The following is a 27,318-nucleotide window of genomic DNA, read 5'->3' on the forward strand; positions in this document are numbered from 1 at the left end:
CGATTTTTTTTACATATTTTCTTTATTCGACATATTCATAACCATCAATCAATATCTGATACTATTTTTTTTTATCTACGCTGAACTATCATGGAAGCATTCTCGTTATTTTTAGATATTTTTGCAATGCACTTAAAGAACGCGCGTTACACAGCGACAGCTGATAGTATAATACGAATAGTTTAATACCCTTGATCGTATCTCATTAGAATCGATACGACTGCATGAAATACCAAAATTTCATATAAAATTATACTTGTCATCTGACAGCAACGCTGAAACCATTACGCCGAACCATGGCGGCATCGCGAACGGCAAAATCCCATCGTCAAATACTTCAGAACATGTTTGATCAAGAAAAGACAAAGCGCTATTATCCTGAGCAGATTCTGTTCGCTCCGAGAAAACTAGGATCGGAAGATTTGCTGAGTTCAACAAAACATTGTGGTACCATGTGCCAGTCCTTCTACGACAATATAGCCCGAATTAGTATGTAAAAGTCATTTATGGAAGCAGTCTGCAAGGAACATAACCATTATCTTCGTTAGTATTGTAATCAGTTACTAGACACTCATTTAGGCCGTGTTTGCAAGAAGAGATGGTAAGCTAGTAGGGTGTAGGGAAAGCATGCAGTTGAAAAAAACGTGCATTAACATATGTTGGATAATTTGTTTGGAGTGCAAATTTTTAGGTTTCATTGGACAGGGGGCCTATTTTTCCTGAATCGAAATCTTGCATCATGAGTGATCATTCTCTAACCTTTAGCTCCCTGAATATGAGTGGCTCGAAAATGGCTCTTTATAAATTGTATCCAAAAAATGCTACAGATTAATACTATTTTCGTCTTTATAGTAAATCAAAAATTTTGAAATATCTTTGGATCTTCACTCGACCGAGTTCTCGCTCGAAAATAGCAAACGCCATTACCGGTTTCTTCTGTCTGCGTCTGTCGTTTTGTGTTCCATTCTCCGGTGGGATGGCAAATCTGAGGAAAAGGTTAAATCAAATTAAGTCTACAGATAACTTAATTTACTCATATGATTGTTAGTTTAGTTATCGCTGAGACGACAGTCGAAAACAGTATAAAGCTTGCCTCAAAACCAATCTATTGTTTTTTACCTATCATACAGTTTTTCTAGATCAAGAAACGAGTACTGGGAAAACATTAAATGATATTTAGCTTAGAAGAGAGACAAATACAAAAGTACACATCTATATATCGCGTCTCCGGCGTACGTACGTAGACAGCAATTGAACTTCTTGATTTTTTTTCAGAAACTTCAATTGCACACCCGTCGATCGTTCCTTTCTCGGCGTTTGTGCCGCACGTTGCTTACGATTGACGGTACTTTATAACGACAGAATTATCCACTATATATTAATAAAATGTTATTAATAGTCACAAGGTCCCTTAACCATTTACTATACCAAATTCTTTCTACAAAGTAGACTCTCAGTCTTATCAAATAAACCAGTTCTTGCCGGTCGGAGCGTTGACGCAGGATTGCTCGGCATAAAGTGCGCCATTTCTTTACCTCTTACGTTTACCGGCCACCGATGGTCCACCGACATGGTCCAGGCTTTCGATCCTGCTCTGTTTTGTCCCGCTGCAGGAATAGTTCCTTTATGCCTATCTATTGGGGAATGGTAAACTCTTCTCCGCTTCCTTACACATGTAGATATTTTTCGTTGAGAAACGACGGCGGATTTGTGGATTGAATATAGATTTTGAGAAAGCGTTTCTAGGCAATGAGAAACGCAAACAAACACGACAGAGCTTGCAGGGAACGTAGATTTATCACAATTTCATTATACCGATGGCAGTGTGTCATAGTTGGTCTTTCATGTTCTACGCAAATTTCTACAATGAGCTAACTGCTACGATCGTCGTCTGTTATGACATTTGGTAAATACGCTCCCTTTATATATAGCAAATGTACCATCTATCCTATTGTGAAGGGGTCGAACAAATTATTTAGAAAGTTCAGATATCAGACATTAACCAAACGAGCTCATAAAGACAGTAAATGTTCTCAGAATTCCTAGCAAGCGTACGGGATTAGCAGGATGGCTACGACAAAGCCACGTCCTAAAGTCGGCCGAGGTCTCGCGTTCACAAATGTAGTCGACTGCAGGTAGTAAAAAGTGCAGGCTTCAAGGATCAGATAGATCCTTGATGACCTCAGAAAGTAACGTGGTCCTTTTCTTTGCACCTACCAATAGGGATATTTTATCGTTTGTACAAGGGGGCCCCTTGCATGCATGCCAGAATATCTCATGTATTATATTAGGTTCTATCGCATTTTCAGCAGTATGGCGTCGCGGCGTTGCTGAGCTTCTTCGGTTCATTTTAGAAATTTGACAATTTTTTTTCGTTGATCAAAAAGAACATCGTTCAGGATTGCGTCACTAAGAATACAAACACTTCCCTCAGAGGTTCAGGGTGAAATTGGTAAGCTGCCCATTCCATGCGTGACGCAAAAAATTTATATTCGCACTTGGCTTGAACATCAAAAATGCTCCTCGTCGCGAATTTCAATCATCTTTTTTTTTTTTTTTCAGTGGACGGGGCCACGACAGCGGCTCTTTAGTTTGTATTTGGAATAATTTAACTCGATGACACCAAGCCAAACGATTCTCGCGGCCGTTAGTGAAAGCACTGGCGACCGTAATAGCTTTCTGATCGAAGCGAGTCGTCTATTCCTTCTAGATAATATCGGTAGAAACTTTGTACTCGAAGAGATTATGGGAGACGCGCACCGTGTTTGGGCATTAGTTAGCTCGGCTCTGACATTGAATTTTTCTAGTTACAAGTAGTTTTATCACTAAGAGAGAGATATTATAATTGACAAATATGTCATAACATCCTGACTATTGTAATGATGTAGCATATACTTTTGCGAAACCTTATGGAGCTCGTTATTAGGTACAAATGTGTCCCAAGTAAATATTCAACGTGACCTCGTTTCACACCTAATTATACGTTCCCTGCAATTTCTCGGCAAGAAAAAAGAACATTATTCATTTTTACTGATATATATATATATATATATATATATATATATATATATAAAATGATAATCTGGGGTTTTTAAAATGACGTTGTTATGTTAGCAATTATAACGTTGTAATATATATAATATAAGTAAGGTTTTCTTAAAAGTCCAATTAAAGTGCCTAATTAAGACTGCAAAAGGCTAAGCTAAGAAAGTTATGAAAAAAACTTCCACTAGCTTGTCTTAGCCCAAAACAACTTCCTATCGAGAGGGAACTGCGTAAAATAGTTCAAAGCATCCAAAATTCAAAAGTTAGTTTTGCGATATATTGTACATGGCATTCGTTTTTTTTTTTTTTTTTATCTACCGTTTTGGCAGATTTGTGTTTCAGCATTAACTGCAATCGTGTAGATTTTACTGAGAGAAGCAAGTACTTTTCATACAGTGTTACCTGTATTAATGAAGTATGCTTCAGGCATCTTGTATTCCTTCATGCTTACACAGTCCAATGGCCTGTCTTCAAGCATCTCGCTCGTTATCGTTAGCTAATCTCTATGGGCATTTTGTTTTGATTTTGTCATAGAAATGAATACATTTTGGCCGTTTTTAAATAATTTGGTGGAAGTGGGACACAAGGCGAAACCTAATAGTATCGCGTCGACACAGAGCTTCGTTTATCCTATCAAAGGCTGTTAGCTGAGAATGATCGTATACGTTGACGAACACGCCCATTTTTGTTTGAGAATTACGCCTTGTAGGGAAAACCGTTGAGGAGGTCTCATACAATCGAAGTCGCTATGATTCCACGTACCATTTACTAGACTAACGTATGCAGAAGTAGGGTGGCAGAAAAGGTAAGCTTGTTCATAGTTAAATATCTTTACGGTACGTTTACGGTTTAGGCAACTGCATCTTAAATTATGAGCATAAATTTTTCAAAAAACGCGCTACTTCGCCCTATTAAAGTGGACTTGAACCTTAGTCTATCCTGTGTGTACGTTTATTTAGTCGTCTGTTTTTTTAATCCTAACATGAGTAGATTGTTCGAAGAGTCTCTCTCGGCTTAATCTTAATTCCAATAAATGTCGACAATTGTGGGTACTACTGTGATATTAGGGTGGAGATCTACGGTTAAGCCTCGTCTGCTGGACCCACATCCACGCGTCTATAACTAGAAATTAAGGCCAATCTATTTACTTCGCGTATATAGAGCAGTGGCGGTTTTAGATTGAAACTGTTGTACTATAAATTGTATATAGAACTACTCGATCTGTTCAACTTGCTGTGGTTCGTTACGTAACGTATCATTGGTTATCTGTCGGCTGTGATGTGGCGCTATACACCAGAACGGCGATTACGCGGACCTTTTCATATGGCAGCAATGAAAAAAGAGCGAGCGGAAAAGCTCTTCAAATATGGTATTCTACGTATTTGTGAAAAAACAAGACGCTAGTATCCTACGATGGTATAAGACGGACCTGTTGACGTATGAACATTAACGTATCTATGGTAATCTTACGGAGTCAAAGTAACGTTTGCTATGATCATTGGCCTAGAAGAGATAGATGTTACGCAATCTGAGCCTACTATGCCTATTCGTTACGATAAGATTACTCACTTTCCATGCTGCTTTCGATTTTTGGTCAATTTTTCTCGAAAGACTCTTAAATCTGGAAAATGTGTGTCATTGTTCTTTACTTTGCAAATTATACAAAACCAAAGTAAACAGACAAGAACAATTTTATCTGGTCACGTCCATCTGTGTGAGTAGAGTGATGATAAAGGCTAGTCCACCCCCCCCCCCCCCCACACACACACATTTCGGTATAAACGGCGAGTAAAATCAATGAACCCATAAAGCGGTTCCTTTGCTAATCTTCGTTCCATTAATTTTGATTTCTGTCACCACATAAATACACACATCCCCCGCCATCCACAGCTACTGCATTTCTATGTTAAACAAACGCGTTTACGCCGAGTCTAATAGACATGGTGGTTTGAAAATACCTCACAGCATGTCTGAAATTCACGAGTGGATGGGCTTGTTTGATTGGCCGGCCTGACTGACTTACCCGGCTTGTAAGCCTTATCCCTGCGGGATTAGGCTGCAGAGGTGAGTAGGTCGGATTGAGGTGATGAGGAGAACTAGCCAGTTGCGACCAACTGGATTTGCAAAGCGGGCCTTGCATTGTGCCACTGCTCGTCCTGTCAAAAGCCGGTACACTATCAACCGTTTTGTTGTCAAGATTTGAATTTATTCGAATACTTTTTTACGGTAATTGGCATTTCGATACGATGTTGATACGATCCAACGATGGGCTAGCCGTTATCGACAATTGTCTATGGGTAATGCGTGAGGTCTGTCTGATATTATGCAACTGAATAGTATGTAAATGGATCGTGGAAAAAATGCTTCGTTTCGCCTACGCTGGGCATTCGTAATTATGTGAGCCTATCGGATTACCTCTTTATTACTCTAAAATTTCCAACTTTAAGAGATGTAAAGTTGGTTGAGGAAGCTTCAAGTTAATTTTGCAAAAGAATCATAAATTAACTTGCTTTTTTTTATTTGTATATAAACACATTTAACTTGATTTAACTAGACAAGCATTATAGAGAATGTCAAAGGTCATTACTTAGTGTGAAATCACACATCGCACTTACGACCTTCCAGCTCGAGATCCAAATTTACCATAAGTATGATTTTGCTATGTTCGCCTCTTTGTACTGTATTTCTTAAATAAACGGCCAAGCATTTTGGAATACAATTTAAGACAATAAAATTAAATTATTTCTCATTTATTTTTCCCAAAATATATACAAGTGGTATAATACTATCATATTTGTGATTCTAGGCAGCTTTATTTATCTGTGTGGCATCTCGTATTTATTATTATAGATGCCTGTGTTGCATATAGATATATTTATTATGTACTATATATATTAGTTCTGTTTTTATTGTTTTTTGACTCATCGGTACCATTGATCCTTCGAAAGGCTGTCATTGCCCATTAACGCGTTCTCACACCGTAAGCGTAATCAAAATGCAAACCAAAAAAGTTCCGATCTACGGACAATAGCATTTTTGGTGACAAATTCCTTAAGGCACTGAATGTTACCAAACCGTGTTTTCGATTCAACGCGTGCGGTGGACCTTTGTCAGGTAGGTACCGACAGGGTTAAGATAGAGTTCTGCGCTAAAAGACTGCTTTGCTGACCCGAAACACCGGTCGACAGTGTTAAAATAGGCTATTTCATAACAACAGGTAATAGCTATCTTTTCCATGGCAGATTTTTTGCGGAGCTCAAAAAAGCCTTTCATCACGACACGGAATTTTCAGCCGGAAGCCCCTTGCTCACCTACATCAAATGCAGCACGATTTTCCCTTTGACATTATCTCTATCGACCCCAGCATGATAACAAAATGGGTTTCCGTACGTGCTATTCATTTGCATCGTCGCTCACCAGAGGTCGCCATGAGCGCCGTTGAAGAATATTAAAGTGCTAAAAGAAAGGGAATGAAGCGAGGAACACAGAACAGCTGCGGCCATCGTGTGGCTGTGCACCGATCTGTTCGGGCTATGCCAAGCCGGACCTCCACGACGAAAACCTCACCAGTAAGAAAGGGAAACAAGGAACCAAGCGGAGGGAAGGGACCGCCTAAACCGGGTATGCAATGCTGCCCACCATGGCATAATGGTAAGGCTTGTCATAGACCTACCCTCAGCTTTCAAGCTCGTCAACTAAGTCTGGTCGAAAGCAGAGTAGCAGCAGCCACCTGCCCGAACGCCACCCGCCTTGGTAAGTGGTTTGAGGAAGAGCGCTTTGGAAAGGAGTGGAGAGTGCCGGAGAAGTCAGTGCGCGCACCCAACACGAAGAACATCAGCGGCGACGATGGCGGCGGCGGCGGCGGCGGCGGCGGCGATGACGACGGCGTAGCAGTTTTGGCAGAGCCTGCGTTTGCACTCGGCTGATGTAGAGGCGCCGCAACGCGGGCTTCGTTCGCAGAGGCAACAGTGACCAAGATAGGGCAAACGACGGACTCGATGTTGTTGTAGTTCGCTTACTTTACTCACAAACGGTACGACGTCTGTTTACTGGAAATAACGACCGAAAGTGCCACGGCCTTTACAACAGCAGCGCTGGTAACATCGAGTATAGTAAAAAAACGAGTGCTGCTTTAATCGGCAACAAACATTAGTTATCAACAATAACATGGACCTTAGTAAGTACTTATAGCCGACATGCCTGCTGTAGTGGAGAGACAATTTATGGTTCTTCTGCTATTTTTACTACTCCTGTTGATGCCGCCAGAGCAACAACTACTGCTCGTGAGTCTGTCTTAGTTCTTGTCGAAGCACTGAATGCCGCCACCAGATCATCAGGCAGATCTCATACGAAGTAACGGTCAAAATGGCCAGCGACTCAAGGCAACGCTACTGCCAACAGTTCTGCTAACGCTGATTCGGAGAAGACACTGACCAGGGTCGAAAACACTTAGGATATTCTTGTGTATGTCCATCCATTTGACTTCGTTTATCTGTCGCAGTCTATTGTGTGTGTCTGTGACCGCAAATGTTGGACTTGTCGAAGCAATTGCAACTGTGCTAGTTACTCCGTTAGCGCGATTGGTAACGATAATTGCCGCTCACTATACCGGTGATCTGACAACACTGATAGTAGTTGTCTCAGAAGTTAAAGGCTTTTTTAAGCTTCTCAACAAGATTGCGGCCCTAAGCAAGGCACGTTGCTTGAGGCTAGCTGTAGCTACACGATCGGCGGGAGAAAGGTAGGCACGCAGGGAAAGTGTCCTGCAATAGTAGCGACAGTACCAATAGGCCGCTATAAGTATCGAGGTGTGTGAACTGTGAAGAAAAAAACCAGCTATGGAAGGTGCCAGTGCATTGTTAAGTACAACGAAGAGAATTAAGTAACTTTTTTCTAATCGTTTTATAGCGCGCGGAATCAATCGGCAACGTTTGTCTCAGCGTCGCTCATACGTAAATCATTAACAAGGACAATGACTGAACTCGCGTTTGTAAGACTGCACTAAAGATTACGATTCTAAACCGTTCAATTTTTCTGTTTGTACTTTTCGTTTATCTGTGATAGGCGAATATAATTTTAGTTGGTGCTAATAAGTTGCGGGTCATTTTGTTTTGGTGTATTGACAAGGACGCATAATACCTGTGCTCGGTAGGACCAGTCCAGCGGTCCTTATACTACGGAATACTAAACGAAATAGTTTCATACGGTAGTGGTAAACCCCTAAGCGAAGGGGATCCGAGTTGGCTCAAAATCTTGGCATTTGAGCTGGAGTTGTCTGTGGCAGAACTGTTACCAGAATCAGCCTAAGTAATCAGCGCCCTTCATAGAAGTATTTACATGTAGTTTCTGCACGTCATTGATAGCCATTGGAGCATTAACTTTTAATTGTTAATTGTCCACTAGTGGCTATGCATATAATACAGATTAACTGGTAAAGAAAATAAGGAGCCATATATCTTTGTTGAGGGCGCTTCGAAACATTCTTCAAAAGGAAGATTATGCACTTGAAGTGTACAACGCGTACAAGCGTGTGTTATTCTTACAACGAAGTTCCGTTTTCCGGTATTCGGATAGCGTAGGGCCTCAGGAAAAGAAAGTATTGGTAACTTGTGTACAGACGACGATAGGTGTCGACTCGGGTCAAATAAAAGTTGTCCGTTAAAGAAGGCGAACGAAGCTCGCGTATGATCAATTGTACCACGGTGATGGATATAACGCGGCGTTTACGTTGTCCTTTGTGAGTGACCGAAGCAGATAGCGGCATTTAGAAGACATTTACCACTCTCTCCATTACCGAATAATTATCGAAATCCCAAAGCATTATTCGGCCTCCAGGCTATTGATTACTCGTTATTGATTCGATGGTCGCGGTTCAAAGAACCCAACCTATTCTATCCTTAGTTGGGCAACCGTCAATCGGGGTTTTGCAAGTCGTCAAGAAAAATTGCGCATCCCGATACGAACCCTTGTACCACGGAGCGTCTCCAGTAGACAGAAGAGATTTCTGACAGCGTTAAAACGACAGGCTAAAAGGTTGAAAGTTTTGAACTCCGATGAAAACATACAGGGTCTGAAGTTGTCAAAGCTAAAAATATGATAGTTTTTTGCTCAGATTACTATTTCGACCCTAGAGCATTACTGCAGTGTACGCCGACGCTGTTCCTGACGCTAATGACTTCTTTTAACCAACGATGACTTTCCACATGCGTCAAAGCGCCGTCGTTGACTAGAAATATGTATCGCTTATCTAAAAGTTATATTAAGCTCACAGGCCTACTTTGAACTAGGAGGGAATTTTTACCAAATTCGAACAAAGACTTCCTAATTGAGTTTCAATATTCCGTGATCTGGGCTGGCCACATGGCCTGACCTCGCCCAAAATCCTATCAGTGCCTGTTTAAGGTGAGTTAGGTATGTGCCGCACCGAGTACGAGGCTGCCAATAGGCTGCTAGGTGACCTGAGTACAGTTTATCTTCAAAAGTTTCCCTTTTGACACTTTGTTTGGCCATTTCGACGATTTGTAGTAGCATACGCAACAGCAACAATAACGCATAACGGCGAAACAAGTGCCTCTAACCGACGTAGGGAAATACTTTCGGTTATAGCAGAAGCGTTCGACACGTCAATATCCAGCACTCAGGAAAATCCGAACCAGAAAGCAATAAGCTGCTATGTTTCTACTTGACCAAAGTCACTGTTAAAATGAATTGTCAATAGCGGTATAACGTAACGCAAGATGCCGATAAATGCCCACGGTTGCTACACCTAACACGTCGATATCGTCGCCCCAGGACGTCCAAGCTATCACCTGTCAGGCGAGCGGGTGGAAAATCGGCAGCGGCAGGAGTTACGAATACTTCGAAGATTATTTCTATCGCAGTTCAAAGAAATTAAGTGAAGCAGCGTTGAGCAGGACAGGGTTTCTTTAAGTTACAGTACATATAGACGGTTTTGTCACTGGAGAGACGGTTATCATGGGTAAACAAACAGCCCAACTAGTCCCGGGATGACACAATCGAAAGGATAACGACTACGTGTAAAGAACAGATAGCAGAATGTATAGCAGTCGTGTAAAACGTTAACTAATAATGACGACACAACGAAACAAAAAACAGCATTTCTCTAAGTCATATTCAGCTCTTGCTCAGTTCAGTTCTGCAAACAATACAGAAATTCGCTAAGCAAAAATAGATATACCTCTGAATCGGCCAATCAAGAAAACGGCTAAAATACGCAGTAGTAAAAGGGTCGAAAGTACCTCGTCAATTAGAGAGTTGGGTGCGTGGGAAGCGCAAGCTGTGACCTGCTAGCCGGAAAAACGTGAAAAATCGGTGCTGACTCAAAGAGAGTTCTTTGAAGTGTAGTGGCTCAAGGACAGTGCATCGTTCTAAGCATCATTCAGCCGTGTGAACTATAGTGGTACGTTGTGAAGCTTAGTTCTCGTACAGGCTGTAAATATACCTTCAATGCAAAATTCAGCAATGACAGTTTTGTGGACAAGTGAAGATCAGTGCCTAAAAACGTTGTGGATACCTCAATTTCATAATGTCAATTCGATATCAAGTCGGCTGTGTTGAATCAGAGGAGTTTTCCGTGCACTGCTTCCCTAAGCTCGGTGTGAAATATCCGTAGCAGTCTTCTAGCGTGTCCGAGGACGGTGTACATTTAACGTTCAAAGAAAATACGAGAATTGATATCATCGTAGTCAACCAAGTAACAGATTTGATAACATTCTGGGATTAGCATCCCAACATTCCATAATCACCGTGCCGTGCTGAAAGTTTGTCAGGCTGTACCTAACCTGGAGGATCTGCACTTGGGTAGCTTCCTCGAGCCACCCTCTACTGCACAATACTTAATCGACAACTATACCGTGCTAAATAGAGAGACGAGCATGGAGCCTGCTCAAGAACATAGCCATTATTTACGGCCAGCGTCAAACAACATCACTATGGCCTTGTTCGCCATGATGGCGGGTGGTAACCTAAGCACTATTGCTCAGCGAAACCTTAGCGAGGAGCTGTTGGCGATGGCGGTATCCGTATTAAACAGCAGCAATCACTTCGTAACAACGGCCGAAGCAGAAATGCAGGACGAGCGTGTCATATCCGAGAAAATCACCATGACTATTTTTTATAGTGTGATTTTCATCACGGGGGTGTTTGGCAACATCTGCACATGTCTTGTAATCGCGCTCAATCGGTACATGCATACGGCAACGAACTACTACCTATTCTCGTTATCAATCTCGGACTTGCTTTTACTGTTGCTGGGTTTGCCAAACGATACCATACAGTTATGGGCGTCCGAACAGAAGGTCAGCTATACGTTCTGCATAGCAAGAGGGTTTCTGTCAGAGACGGCGACGGACGCTTCGATACTTACAATAACAGCGTTCACTATGGAGCGTTACGTCGCCATCTGTCACCCGCTCAGGGCACACAGGTAAATTCGATAAGAAGCAGTTTTACACCCAGCATACACGCCCATACCTATAGTAATTATTAGGAAATTGATGTTGTTAAAAATGCGTAATTAGGAGTCGCTTCAGACGATAGCAGGTATCTGCATAACAGCAGCTAGTTATTGTTTAGGCAGAATTCAATATTAACTGGCGGTCGACCTTTCTAATTGGCACCCTAGTTTTTGCTAGCGTTATTTTCACGTCGTTGTCCCCTGTAAGCTTACGCGGCTGGAAGCTATATAGCTTATATACATATATATAGATATATATATAACGAATGTACTCGCGCAACACCAGCTCATTGTTTTCAGAGTGTCAACATTGGAACGCGCTGTGAAGACCATCTTAATCGTATGGATTGCTGCAGCGACGAGTGCCTATCCGATCGTTGCACAGTATGGTTTAAACGAGGATGGCATCTGTACAGTTGTGAATAATTTTCTACCGAACATGTTCTTGATATCAACGGTACTATTTTTTATCATGCCGCTAACCGTCATCGTAGTTCTGTATGTGCTCATCGGTTTGCAGCTGAGAAGATCGGCGAGTGCGGGGACCAGGGGTGACGTTTCGCCAGATACCCGACAGCATCACCAGCATAATCGACAACAGTTGCAGCAACAGCAGCAGAGCTGCCGTGATGAAAACGGGAGTATACGGACAAGTTGCAAAACGCCCAGACACACCGGTGGTGGTTCGAAGAGGGCTGTCGTAAAAATGTTAGGTAAGTAAACAGAACCTGAGAGCCGACCTATTCTGTGACCGTCGATACGAATGAAATAACAGGTATGCTATATGGTCTGTGGCGAGAGGTAGACTAATATCAAGTATCGGACCGTGTGATGTATGGGGTACGGATAGACTGCACGTTGATCCGATATATATATATATAGGAGAGAGTGTGTGTATGTGCGTGAGAGAGGGAATTGATTAAAAACTAATTTTAAGACGTGTGGCTGGTTAGATTCGCGCTACGTCTATTTGCCGAGCCTGGATACGTTAAATTTATGAGAAACGACAAAGGTAAGGCCACGTTCATAGCATTCACATGCTAGCGCCTTTAAGATCTCGTACATCATATAGTCACCGAGACGCTTTAAGCATACTTTAAGCATGCATTTTAAACTCGAAGGACATGAAACCTGAAAATTTTAGCTTATCGACAAAAGCCTGTGCGAAAATTACCCATAGTCTCTTCCGAACTATCATGTTTTTTCTTTTACTATGTTGCTATAAACGTGTCAATTTCTAGACTGCATATTACTTTCGTTCGTCGGAGTATTACAAATGTATGTGAGCACCGTAAGCTGCTTTAAGTGGATGGCATCACGTTTTTTGAAGGTGGTATTTTTTTGAAAATTTGACATACGTGACTATAACATATGGGCGGCGGTGTTATGAAAGAACTAAGGAAGTTCTCATGGGTATAAGCCGTGCATTATGCTCGCCTCTTGAACACAGGGAACGGCTGGATCTTGGTATAAATGAAAATAAATCGGTGATAGAGTTATGAAAAAATGTATAAGGGCTCCCCGTGCGAATATCTCCACTGATCCATAAAATTAAAAAAATTGGAAGGCACGACAGACAACTATATATAATAATAGTAGTATAATAGGAGAAACGACCGGATAGTTCATTAATCAGAATAAAAGGTGGCAACTGAATGACATTGATATGTACGTGTAGAATCCGTAATCGTAACGATCTGCATTTCCAACTATACTATTATCAATGGGTAGCGCGGACGATTTAACTAAAAACCATTGATCCACTGTTACCTCCATAATATATAGGACAGCCGTTAATCATAGTTAAGCCTTTTGTCCTGCCTCGAAAAACGTCAATAAACTTTCAGCTCTATGAGCACAGCCTCTGTCTATAGCACAAAGCTAATGTAACAATGGTCATATTAGTGTATATACGATCGAAATACATCGTTTCTGGTAGAAAATGTGGCATTTGATAACACTACTTTGGGAGAATGGGTCTGGGCTGCATCGGAATAGCTGAAGATTGATACTGGTGCTCACCGACCCATTCTGCTCGAGCGGCTAGAATAATCGTTTTCAGTATAAATGTCGTAAATACTATAAATATGCCGATCACATTCGAGATCTTCCTGTACTTTTAGTGCCCTTTCTACTTTCTGTGTACCCATTTACAAAGCGTCTCTCATCACTGTGAACTAATGCTAGCTTTATCTATCGCTTGTTCTGCAAAGCTTTCTATTAGAGATTCGTTTTAGTACGATGACATATAACCCGCCACAGTGTCTAAGCAAATGCTCAGACGTTGATAAAGCTAAAAAGGCGTTAGATCTTCGTAATTGACCAGTAAACGCAAGTAGTGATATTCATGGTAATAATATTGGCATTTATTTCTTTTGTTACTTTTTATTGTTCTATGGGTTTCCCTTAGTGGAAACAATCGTCTACAGTCGCCTTTTCTCTAGTCGCACGCTGGGCTTTAATCATTCGTTGCTTTTTTTTTTTTTCGTACGATTACTTCTTGCGTAAGGGATCTGTTTTAAAAACGCCTTGTCCTATCGAACTCATGTCTACCGACTCATGTAAGAGCCTTGCGTAAAGTATAATCATAGGACATTTAACAGGCCATCTAACGTGCATCAATTCTGTGATGATAACATCATTATAGCAACAATATCACAGAGTTTGTTATAAGCAAATCCTAAAATAAAGAACGATAAGTAATCCGCCTGCAAAGTCACACCATTCTCTCGTCATCTGATCACCTTTTTCTCGATACTAAAATTCATAGTATCAGTGTATTGTCCCGTCTCATAAACAAGTACCTACAAATGAGATTATTCATTATCCTATAGAGTTATCCTTCATTGACTCTCTCACTAATTCCCTCTGGAGGGAGTTGTTTCGAGAGAAGGCAGAAATCGGACAGACAGATCGACCGCCGGTGAGTCTGATTGTTGCTCATTTGCTTTTGACAAACCCCGGACGCTTTCACTGTGTTGAGGCGGCGCTGGGCTGGTTAATTAGGGAAATCTCCATGCGAGCTTCGAAATCTTGTCGCAACAGAGACCAGCTAAACGATGACATTTGATAGATAGTATTTGTCAGTGATATACTCACATTTCGGGCAACTGGAGCAAACTACGTAGGTTACCGTTAATGATTCGTGGCAGGCCTGTTTGTTTGTAAATAGGGGCCTTTTTTTAGGTTTACCTTCTGAATTTGCTTAATTGCTAACGAACGTGCACTAACTAACTGCCAGATAATTTCGATGGAACGGCTACGCTGTTATAGAAGCAATTGTGTTCATAATGCATTTAGCGCGTGAAACTGGTATCGCGCCTTCTATTTACCTTACCTTGTAATCTTACTATGTAAGATGTAGACATTATGAGTATCGAACAGCGAAGCGGAGTGATTCCTCCTCAAGTTATTTAGCGGCTAAAAGAAATAAGCGTACATATATATTTTCGGTTCGTTTCGATGAGGGTCTGCGAAATCACATCATAGTACGCGGAAAAAAGCTACGTCACCTCGTGCATGTCGCCGTCAGGTGTGTCAGCGTGCTTATTGCCTATGTATCATACATTTTGCACACGATGCACGTAATTCGATGTCTATTCGTTAGCCAGATTAAACACCTGTACAGCTTCTAATCCGCTTTTGTTAGCGCCGGTCCCTTCTTACCATGGACTCGGGAGGCCACTGGGCAGCAAGACAAGACTGGTAACGCCGCTTACGCAAGAAACGCTTTAGCCAATATACATACGTTATCAAATGGATCGACGAAGCTGCTATCGTCATGACAAGGAGGTGCAGAGGGCGGGCAGCCATCTTGTTTTCATAAGGGCAGTAATAGCAATGGCAGTGTCAGCGCTACCTACCTCCAGCAAAAGCAACAGGAATCTGTATAATCACAAATGAGAATGATTACCGGCGAAGGAACTAAGATCTATCCAAATCCTGATCCTCGAAGTCTCACAAGGCGGCAAAAAGAAGAAATGATAGATCGACAAAGTCACAATACATAGGTAGCAAACGGTCCGGTAGGAAGTAAGGACTTGGCCGCCAATGCAAACGACCTGCTCAATGGGGTGGTGCATATTTCTGCTTTGATTTGCATCTTTTGGCTTTTGAGCTCAAGCGGAAGAAATTACTTATGGAGAAATGGCCCGGTCAAATGTTTCATTGGCGATTGCAACATATTATCACAGTATGCACTATGCCGATTGCTTTAAAAAAAGCTTAGTCTATTAGTTACGAAGGAAAGTATAATGCGTCACTTCTGCAACATGTTTACCATACTGACTCGATACAAACCAATGCTTCCTTTGACTCCCGAGTACTTTTTCCACTGAGAGCTAGAAAGATGCTTATGTAACGTCGCTACGCTGAATGGACGCCGCACGTTTTGTTGTTCATTATCCTTTTAGAGGTAAATGCTTTTCAATCATGAGCTGAATTATATCAATAAGATTTTTCTGGAAATACAATATTTACCAAATTGTTAAGCCAAATTTTAATTAAAAAAAAGTTACAAACACCATCGAAGACGGTTGGTTTCAGGATGATGCCTGTGCTTGTTTCGCTTTTCTGCCCTCGAAATATGTCAACATCTCGGGCATCAAGGACGTGCAAAGGTGGCATTACTGTATGCAAAGGAATGTTACATGCGAAGGTATGGCCGGAATTTAGGCAGGCGTGTCCTAGGAATTAGAGAGCTTAAGAAAAAAGCTTGAACTCATTCGAAGGCTGCGCTGTCTCGTTTCACTGATGCGTTCCGTCACAATAGCATAGCTTCCGTGTGACAAAGATAAGGATAGGTCTTCTATGTAACATCACTGTTTACCTCTAACTTGTATGCTAATATCCTAACTAGAAAAGTTCCGTGCTGTGTTGTAATATATACACACAGGTATATATACACCATTATACAGATTAAATGATCGAGATTTAGCTTTCACACATTAAATGCTGGGCTAGAAATAACTTGCATAAACACATAGCGCGTTTGCTTACGTACAATAACTACTTTTAAACTCCTCTTTCCTAACGTGGGAGTCAGCTAGATAAGTGAATCATTTCTGAGACGAAGTCTGAGAGATTTCGTTCTCAGAGTACAGGTACCTAGATGCGTAGCTCAGAGCTAGATAATCGAATTATAGTGTTGTACCCAACATATTCCAAACAAGGAACCAGAACAAAGGTAATTTTACTTCACCTATCTAGCTTCTGGTTTATTGATTAGACGGTATTGATTGGTCAGCTTCTAATGAGTTAATTCTGTTTTAAACGAGTGTTTTCCTTATGTCGAAAGGGACACAGGATTCGAATGATTCCCGTTGACGGGTGGATTATTTGTACGAACACATCACTCGAATGCCCTGCACAGATTGTGTCTGCCTTAAGTCCTATTTCTAGGCCACAGTCAATAGAAGCATCGTTCATATTGAAAGGCCAATACGTAATCATAACACGTGTTTGAGTTTTATAACTAGACAATATTCTCACGGAGCTCCTAGTCGTCCGGCCTGAACGGTAAATAGTATCTGCTTCAATAATATAACTTTCTAGTAGAACGAAAGCAACACATAATTATGACGGTTTGCGTTTTAACGTACGATATAGCTTATTCTCTAGCAGGCTTGAATAATAGGCCAAAGGGAAAAGTCGCATCATTTTCTATATGATTACAGCTCCATGCTAGAACGTCTAACTGCTTCGATAGTACAGCATTAACCCGCAACAAGAAAAGATGTTCCCCAAACATGCTTGGATTGAAGGCTCAATTACGCATGCGTATATATAATGCAAAGCGTATATGCCATACACTTGTCTCTGGGCTCAGCTTTTGAAATAAGGATGTTCATCAGGTCCGAAAGAGTTTCCGCGCTCAAAACTATTTCTACTATAGCTGCGAAGGCATGATATATTGCTTAGCAGGCTAACATAAGTCGACACAATTAATAGTCAGATAGAAAAACCTAGCAAGCCTGGACCGTCCAACGATTGACGGAGGCCCGAAAAACATAAATTTTAGATACAGTGCCACAGAAGGCACGACTCATCCTCACAGATATTGGAAGTTTGTTTCGCTCACCGGCCCCGACAGCCACTATCAGCGTCTCCATCAACTTGACCGTGATCTTCTTAAAAAAAAATAAGGGCAGCAAAAGCTAAGGAACATAAAGACCGCCCGCTCGTCAGCCGCCCAGCGATATCAACCCTAATCTGGTTGAGTAGACGAATTCCACTGACATCCCTAAAGGCCATGTCTGCCTTGATACTCTCGTTGCTTTACGCGACCGTTGCTGGTAGTAGCGCAGCGTACGCATGAAGCTACGAGCATGCATGTATTTACGTATGCAGGCTTCAGGCGGACGCGGGCTCTCACCGGACCACAGATACTCCTTCTGACGTCCTCAAAAGCCAACGTATGAAAGCAACAATGACAAAGGTTCTAGTTGATCGTTGCTGACCGCTGGCTGATCGCTAAGGGCCGAGCAACAATTGCAGCTTTGGGCGCCGCCGGTCAGCGTCAGTTCTGCTCATCCGGTCTGCAGCGTAAAAAAAACTAGGAGCCATAACTGGGAAACGGTTGTAGTATTGTAAACGTTGGCCGCGGGGGCCACTGCACAGCAAACAGTGTGGTGTCGTTGTCGCTCACCGAAACAGCTGCTAGGGTGTGGAGTGGAAATCTGAATTTGCAAAAAGTTTTGCTATACTATTTGAGGATGAGCTGCTAATCTCGTTGCGTTCACCGCCTTCTGGTTTGCCTATACTACCGTGGCTTTCTCGAGTCTCCCCTTTGTAATTTGTCATTGTTGTTGTCGATCCGGCGAGCCAGAATCAAAAAACATGAACGTACAATAGAGGGTTATATCATTACGTTAGTTATCTGATGATAGGCAAGGTGGCATGAACAACGCCGCCGGCAAACGGGCTAAGCAGTATTATCAGATGAGAGGTCCTAAGAGGCTCGCGGCCACTGTATGAGCGATGGAAGAAAGACACGAGTAACAGAAGCTGGTAGATTAGTGGCCTGAAAGGATATATCTAATGGATGATACCCAAACCTATGGGGATTATTTAGCATTAGTCTCGGCAATTAACACTGGACTATCTTTCTCTACCTATATGTATATATATGACGTACGTCTATGCAGACCGTTGCATTTCAGCAACAGCAACGATAGACAAGGACTCTTTAAAAAAAAAGTCGACACCGACCTGAGCGGCCAGATGTGTTTGAAAATGCGCAAACCTCATTTAGTGAACGCACGTTTAAGCGAGGCGATTGCCAAGGTTTTCACTATCTTCGCAAAGCTCAGTGGGAGACACGTCGACACCTAGTCTATTCAAAGATCTTGCAGTAGTTCGCCCTAGGCTCTTTTTGCTATAATGAGAGCTATGATACTAATTATAATGCTGAATGAGTAATACCGAAAGCTAATTATAGAACTTGTAGTCGAAATGAGATGTTCATTACATAATAGTTCTGTGGACATGTTTGTGACGGGCATTACGATAATGCAGATCCAGGTTGTGGCATGAAAAATTTTATCTATAGTAAAAACAACAATGATCATGACGGTGTTTAGGCCGAGAGGTTTCTACTGCTACAAAAACTGCCTTGGTATGATCTAGCGTAAGACCTGCTCCCAGGCCTTCTAGACTTCAAGATATCAATGTATATATATATAGGAAAATATTGCTTCTTCAAACGAAACTCTACATTTGAGAATGATCATCGCGCGGTCCATATATATATATGTGGACCTGACACAATATCTCAATTTAACATATGTTTTGAATAAATTTGAATCGCTCACGCTACTCTTACGCGGGCCAACGTCTGGACGCATTTTCACACGATGGCGTTCGGGATATCTGAATACAGCCATAGCGCAATCTGTCTAGAGTACAATGTTCGCTGGCCGCACTTGTCTATGCCGCGCAGGTCTCTAAGAGTTCCCACCTTCTCTCAAGCCAATGCAATATCTTAGATCGTTAGGGTCCTTGCGTAATTCTTGTGTTTTTGGTAGAACGGATCTTATGGCTACATTGGGTTACACTTTACCGTGCCATAAAGGAGATTATCGTAAGTTAGCCTAGGACGCATCAGCCAGGTGTACACGTTTCACTAATTTCCTGTCGTTCATTTATAGCGATGCGGGTTTTGCTAATAAAAGCTGTTGTAAGTGAGTCTGTTTTTAAGTTAACCTAAATAAAAGAAAAAAATATGCACTTGTACAAAGTCAAGGTCCTAGTTTCATAGAAAGTGTTCAGGACACTGTTCTTTGTATCTACACCTTTTTATAACATTCGTTTTACGGTATCGGTTTGGTAAATTACAGTGAAAAACGCCGAACTAAATTTCTGTTCTAGATTTCTGTTCTCGAGATAAGGTAAGTTAACAACGTTGGACATACTTAAATGGTTTCCGCAGAATCATTATATGCCCTGATACATTTGAATGCTGCTACTGCTGCTTTTCTAGCGATTTTCTGTAGTATTCATAAGTTCCGTATCACGGCTTAGACATAGCACAATGAATAAATAATTTATCTTAGTCTGACCGCCATTATCATTGTCTTACGCTGTCATGGGAACGTATAGTTTTCTTGCTGCAGAAGTACCAGGGTAAGGCGAGACTTTTATGCCTGACAAGGACTACACACGTTAATGAAAATTTCAATACTCGTATCTGTTAACTAACACAATGGTAATATTGTCTTGTCAGTTAGCTTTGACAGCGGGGGTCGCTTAATGAGTACTACCAGCAATATAGAACGCGATCTACTAGCTAACTCCGTTGTCTAAGTAAAACTTACCTTAAACGAAAACGTTTCACCTCAATAACCAAAGCTGTGTTAACGACTCGTATGGTATATATAATATTAAAATACATCCAAGCCAGTAAAAACAATTTTACTTATTTTATCTTTCCTCTATGACGGCCCCTGTTTGTTTGTGTTTGACGGCCCCTGTTTGTTTGTGTTTGACGGCACCTGCTGTTTATTCATAGGCTCCAGCTTTTTGATTTCCGATATTTTTGTTTCCATATGGAAAGCTTTTTGATACTGTGGCATCATCGTATATGACATCGAAATTCTACGAACCCGTTCCATTACGAACGTTATGAAATGGAAGACTGTTGCTAATGCGCTGACCGGAAATCTACAGTCTTTATTACAACTCAGGAAGATGCGGATAAGTGAACGATGTAGAGCATCACCATATGTGATCTATTGATGCCGGCACAGTACAACGTTCAGCGAAGAGAACAATGCTAGAAAGCTTATTTTCAGCTAACTGGGTAGCTTAGTATCCAAATGTTCCGCTACAATGACTCATATCATAGTGAGTTAATCGTCCGATATGTGTACGAACATATATACCCTATTTATTATTTTCATATGGTGAGGCTCAGTGAGACACAACTACCAGCACTAGATTGCTTATTCTATGATTCAGACATATGAGAAAAGATACTGTAATTTTTTCTGCAAGCTGATCAGACGCCAAAGTCTGACGCGCGGCGAGAAGAGGTCACAGCATACGGAACGTTGGTCTGAATAGGTCCTTTCTGTTCGAAGTCCATCGTTTTTCGCAAAGGACCCCATTTGACTTGATAAAGTGGTTACTTTTTTATTCATCTCATTCAACCTACTCTTTTCGGTGTGGGTGACTTCATTCACTGCATCGGCCGACGTCGGCCAAAGGGCCTATTGTGTTTCAAGAAGCATGTAGAAGACAATATGTCCGAGTGGTGACAGCAAAAGTGCAGAAGAAATAACAAAGCCTTGAAAATTGTTAAATGATTATCTCTGGGCATTCATGCATTTCGTGGCAATGGCGACTATGGAAGCAAAGGGCAACTGAGGTTAGCGGTAACAAACGATTTGGTACCGCTAATTCATTTCTGGTCAGTACATAGTAACTGTAATCACCGAACTAAGTAAAAACAAACTGCGCAGATCTAATTCAACGACTTGCAGGTTTCAGGCCGTGCGAGTCCAGGACCCCTCTGAACTCCTACTCCGTATGTCATGGACCGAGTTTTGGTCGCCACATATTTTATACCTTGCTTAGTATTCAGAACAACTGGATAACGTGGTGCGCGTACACGATTTCACGTACAAAGATACATGTATGTACCACTGGTTTCATTTATAATGTTAGTCAATAACGATATTTCATATTGCCATGTGGGATGTACGATTACAACAACGAAAGCGCATACAGCTTCGTGCGGTGAGTTAACTCTTGGGGCTTTCTGGCACACGAAAAGAACGCCTCACTGTTACCATAGCAGGCAACTGACTGATTCACTGAACTACTCGTGGAGATGTTAAAACTCCGATACTCAACACATGTATTGAAGTCGATGATCACTCATCCCGTAGTGGGCAGCAAACGTACAAGATACATTAAGCCTTACAAATATCTGCAGACATGGCAGATTTCACATGTCTGCTCATGATCTAGCGGACTTTCATCCGTTCGACGGAGACGCTCGCACTCAGCTCGGTGCAAAGGCTGCGTTTCTATTATATATTATATTTTTAAGCACAGGGGGGCGTTAGTTGTGAAAATGATCAATGAAGTGGATAGGCGGCATCTATTTGTGTAGAACAAAATGGGTATTTGTGACTGTTCATGTGTAAACAAGTGGTTCCTCAACATACAGCTCTGTGAGTTTTGAGATATAATTAAATACGCAAACGCAATACAAATCAGACAGACGATTCTACTGGTAATATACAATAATATAATTAGAGTAATAAAATACAAATAATAATTCTCTATAATTTCATCGACTATATTGACGCAGTCGGTACAATTGGATATTCACTATTAAAATGGTATCTATTCTCTAGGGTTTGAATTGATTCCGGTTTATATATTTACCTGGTTATCCAGTGCGTTTTATGGCTATGAGACGATTGCAGAAGTCGTAGTCCGATACACCAATGTTGTATCTTACACTTACGAACAATACAAGTTAAATATTTTAATACCGCTGTATAATTAGCCTTTTTTAAAGATTCATTTGTGCCAGTACCAACTTTACGGATTTCGCTGGATGATTAGTGTACTTGCCATCTAATACTTGCTAGTTACCTATTTATATGCTCTGTTTAAAGTTAGCTGAAGTTATCTCAGGTCACATGTTTGACCTCGACATGTCCTTGGCCAGCATCCCATTTCAACCGGCAGATGTATAATCTGTAGTTAAGCTACGCCTTCAATTGGGTGCAATTTTCTATTTACCAGTAATCTGAACGCTCTACTAGTTAAAAATCCAATTTTTTAAAAGGGCTAAATTAGGAGGATAGAGCCTAGCGTTTCGATGGGCACCTTGACGGAAGGGACGTGACCCACGCGTTCACGACGCGTAACATACTTGAGCCCGGGTAGAAACGTCTCTGTTTCAGATCAAGCACTTAACAACTGCAGATAGACATCGTGCTTATTTGATTCAGCAGCGTCTGACAGCGATCAGGCTGAGCTGACAGTTATTAAACTCAGGCTAGCAAAAAGATCGAGCTGGCTAATTTCCACTTGTAGATGGTCTGGTCCTATGAATTATAGTGGCCGGGTGGCTTGACCCTTTGAAAACGCCACCGTTCTTGAATGCACGTAGTATTGTACGCAAACTACTACGAGTCAAATAGAGTTCTGCATGAAAAGACCAAAGCGGTAAAGCTAAATTTTGGCGAGGATTATAATATGTAGGTGATGATCAAAATGAATGGTGTAACATTTTGTTGAGATATACAATAAATATAATGGATGTCGGTTCTGAGCCAGTGGCTACTGTTTCTATACCTGTACATAACAAAGTAAGTGCGCTATTTGTTCACCGACGGACTCCTACATCTTGAGAGTCTCAAGAAATGAGAGTGGACGTTTTCGAATACTCGTTGCGCTGGGCTGTACCTATAACTATGCAGACTCACAAGATAACTTAGCTTATTTATTTTACTGTATTTACTCCTTAATTGTTACTAATAATTTACCCATTTTGTCATAACGCCTGGTACGCGTAGAACCTCCTTTAGCGGAAAATTGCTCCCGTACAATTGAACACAATCGAAATCAAACATGATTTATCAATATTTCTTCTTTCTCGAATAAAATTAAATATTGTTAGTGTTGCGGCTCAATGTAAGCTGGCGTACGTGTGACTCTTACAAGTTCTTATCAGCATAGTCCTTGTGATCTTAGTCTTGGCAATTAAGAAGTCGACCTTTTTATACGGGACCGTCCTATACAGACCGGAACCTCATCGTAGCTCATGGCTTACGCCTTATCATAGCCCTTCCGAAGCAGCGGTGTCTAAAGCATCCGCTATACTAGCTACTATGAGACCTGCTGACGCCAGTAGAAGAGATGAGTTTGGTCGTCTCGAGGAGTTGCACTTTGCAGGCCGTCAAACAAAGGCGAAGATCTCTCTCAACGACTAGCATTTTGACCATCATCTATATCTTCCCTGTCAATGAATGGCGTAATATCAAACTCTAATAGAATTACTGTAGAAACTAAAAAACCAGTAGTTTTGTTGCATAAAATATTTCACTCAGGTGACTAATTTCTTCAAAACACTTACTATTAAACGACACAGGACGATGCCTCGGACTAAGGGCTTACTATAAGCCTAGACACGGGCCTAGTAGAGAGAAATGGAGAAAAAGGGTATGTTGTTCCATCCTTCCCATTATGCATGATAAAAATAAACACCCACAAGGTAGCTGAACCCAAGGCGGATCAACTTGTTGATGTATGTCCTCTAATTATCATGCTCAATGTACGTCTAATTAAATCGAACGTGTCGGACCATTGACCTTGAGACGATGTAAATTCTCATGCAATTAGCCACCTACCCAAGTCATAGAGGAATCATATACAACTACACTTGAGAAAACCCAACAGAACAGTTGGGTCGCCAGTAAGAGATAATTAAGTCGCACTTCTATCTATCAAACCCCTGTAACGACCTATGTCACACTGATTTAAACGCTGAAAAGGATCCGATTCTAGAACCTTTTACATGTACCCATTTATATTGTTAACGGCATTCGAGGCCAATGCGTCGTTCTAGTACATTGTGCTTCAATGAAGTGCGCCTTGCAAGGCAAAGTAAGGAATGAGGAACCAAGCCAACCGATCTGCAGTGTTAGTAAAATCTTACATAAAAACCTTACAATAAAATTGATGAAAACTCATCGTTTTAATGAAAGCTCGATCTGTTTTTGTAGAAACATTCACGCTCAGGTCAATTTTGATTAGGAACTGGAGGGTTCCTTGTATGAATACGCCTATATGAATAAGAACCTTGACCACACCTGTCTTTAGAGATAGCTGTTAGAATGTTCTAGTACTATAGAAGGAATCGTCAGACGGAAAATAGATGGTAGTGAATCATTTTGAAGTTGTTAGCTCATGGAATCCGACGAAAATAATTCTTTTCCGGCATAAACTATTCTATTTTTCGCCTTATCTTATTCGGTCCACGAACTATATTACACAGGATGCTACATAGGATCGATGCAATCTATTTATCAATTGCTAAAGCGTAATGTCCATCTATCAGTATCCGATTCTAATCTTTCCTATAACGTAAATTAACTCCAAATTCAGCTCTAATTAAACAAGTTAGAATACTTGACCAGTCAAAACACGGGGCGATCTAGTTTTAAAAAAAAAACCTTACTCATAGTGGATAGTTGATAGTATAAAGGTTTTACAGCCGTAGCGAACAACGCGTACACACTCTCATATTCTAAATTCAATTTCTATCTACGACCGCAGGTATGACATAGTTTACTCACAGTTAAAGGTTTAGGATTTAAAAAATAGGATAGCATTGATTCGCATGAGCGTGACACTTTGAACTTTGCTGGTTGTATTTCGTGGGGGGGGGGAGGTAAGTTCGAACCCGTGCATAGACAGAGTTTGTTTTGTGCTGGGAGCCAGCCAGCGATCAGATGGAATGTCTAACGGCGATGCCGGATATAAAACTCCTAACATAGGGGATTATACTAAAGGCTTGTAAAAGTTCTACCCATTTGCAGTTACCTCACCAAACGCCTTTTTCAGTGACCCAACAATTGACTAGAGTGATCAAGACAGACCTCACAGAACGACGTCGTGAACATCATTGGTTGCTTTTTTGATGATGACCAGTCGACCTGTGACTCCGATTAGTGCCGGTGACGAGTAATCTTCCCAGGTCTTTTTAGGCAGATGAAGCTCGCAATCGTTCACAGTGGTTTACTTCTATATATGCCATTGTCGTGGCATCATAAGTCACCTTTCACAGTTTCCGTGCTTGTTGGCGTTAACGTCCGCTGACTTAATCCATTGATCCTCACATTCAGTGTTGGTGGAAGAACATCCCGGAACACCATCTAGCTTATTGTACCATTATTATGTTGAATTACCAGCGGAAATCATCACAAGACGTCAACCCATTTTTTATACGTCACGAAGAATAGTGTCCATATCATTAGAGTGAGCTTGTTCGACTAAAATAAATCACCAGTAGATAACAGCTATATAGTTGTGGCAGCAGTCAAATGACCTGAAACAATGATGGTACATACCCCTCTGATGATGTCTACGCGGTGATATATATCTTTCTTATTCCTCGCTACTGGTACCCATGTTTGCTCCTTGTTTATCTGATCGTTCTCAACGTCAAGCTGATTGATAATATGTACCAATTGATTGGCGACAATCCATCGGTATGTCGATATGGATACGTAACATTTCGGTGCTTCCTTAGCTCATGCAGTTGTATAGCAGACGCTATTTACACGGTTGAGAGCAGTTCGCCGATACCTAAATAGCGATAGTTGTAACTGGTTCGCTACTATTCACGACCAACACCACGGCGATCGAGAGACGGACAAACGGAATAAGCCTTTACATGGCGATGAGTACGTGCCAAACGGCCAAATGATTGCGAAGAAACGATTTGGGAATAGAAGTTGTTGGTTGGTGTTTTAAGGTTACTGCTAGCGTTTTATAGAAAGAAATACAAAATGTTGAATCGGACGCTTTTTGCCAGATGTATCTTCGCGTATCAAAGTCACTGCTCGGTAAGTCGAAACTGATAGCGGCGATATCTGCTAGATAAACAAAGAAAAAAGGTACAAAAGCACTACACTGTTGACAAAGGCGACTACTTTCGATAGCTGCTGGTGATCAATCTTCTAAGCGAGTTCTGGGCAGGTGTTTAATTATGAAAATGGCTTGAAGGTAAGGAACGAAATTTAAGATGGAAATTTTTAGCTGCGGCATAAATCTTGATTGAATTAAAATTGTGAAGAAGCGTATGGAGAAAGAAGAAACTTGAGACAGATTTGCGACAACAAAAACAATGCCAGCGCAGCGCCGACAACATCATTCGATCTCTTTAGCCATATCTTGGCGTGTTAACCCAGTTTCTTAAAGTTTATGCTTGCGCCAAACTTTTACGGTGCTACGTACGCTGTTCATACAATAGCGGACTTCAAATGAAACGTAAACCGAACGTGAAGCGACATTGGGCTGCGCCTGGAATGAAGACAGGATCGGCACTTAGCTTAACTTAATTCCACATGTTTGTCTTTTTATCATTTTTTGGTAACTTTGCTCGTGTATATATTTTGGTTCTGTCCAGTCATCATTGAAGCCAGTAGACAGAAATCAGAAAGTGATTTCAATTTCAGATCTAATTTAATTGAAATTACTTCGATCCTCGTTTTTCAAGCTTCGCCTCCCAACCTATCTGACGCGGCCGTTTTTGCGCCAACTGATTAATCATA

The 27,318-nt window shown here is 41.3% G+C and overlaps 1 protein-coding gene and 1 long non-coding RNA gene across 5 annotated transcripts in view; one reads left to right on the forward strand and one right to left on the reverse strand.

The window, feature by feature from the left end:
- On the reverse strand, positions 1–26,594 carry LOC147756734 (uncharacterized). 4 transcript variants are annotated; one of them, XR_015323087.1, is made up of 4 exons: positions 26,113–26,594; positions 25,642–25,917; positions 928–985; positions 1–517 (listed from the first exon to the last, which is right to left on the reverse strand). It is a non-coding gene; the product is annotated as an uncharacterized LOC147756734 (long non-coding RNA). The 4 variants fall into 4 exon arrangements; XR_015323089.1 differs by having other exon boundaries at positions 25,642–25,921; XR_015323085.1 differs by lacking the exon at positions 26,113–26,594 and adding an exon at positions 22,415–22,491 and having other exon boundaries at positions 25,642–26,102.
- Positions 6,982–27,318, forward strand: part of LOC111247765 (pyrokinin-1 receptor-like) — a 32,343-nt gene continuing 12,006 nt past the window's right edge. Inside the window, exons 1-2 of the mRNA XM_022799083.2 lie at positions 6,982–11,491; positions 11,822–12,234. Of these exons, the coding sequence (XP_022654818.1) occupies positions 10,941–11,491; positions 11,822–12,234 (964 nt within the window). The 5' untranslated portion in view covers positions 6,982–10,940. The remainder of the gene's footprint in view (positions 11,492–11,821; positions 12,235–27,318) is intronic.

Source organism: Varroa destructor, unplaced genomic scaffold, assembly GCF_002443255.2.
Source record: "Varroa destructor unplaced genomic scaffold, Vdes_3.0 BEIS01000003.1, whole genome shotgun sequence".
Lineage (NCBI taxonomy): Eukaryota > Metazoa > Arthropoda > Arachnida > Mesostigmata > Varroidae > Varroa > Varroa destructor.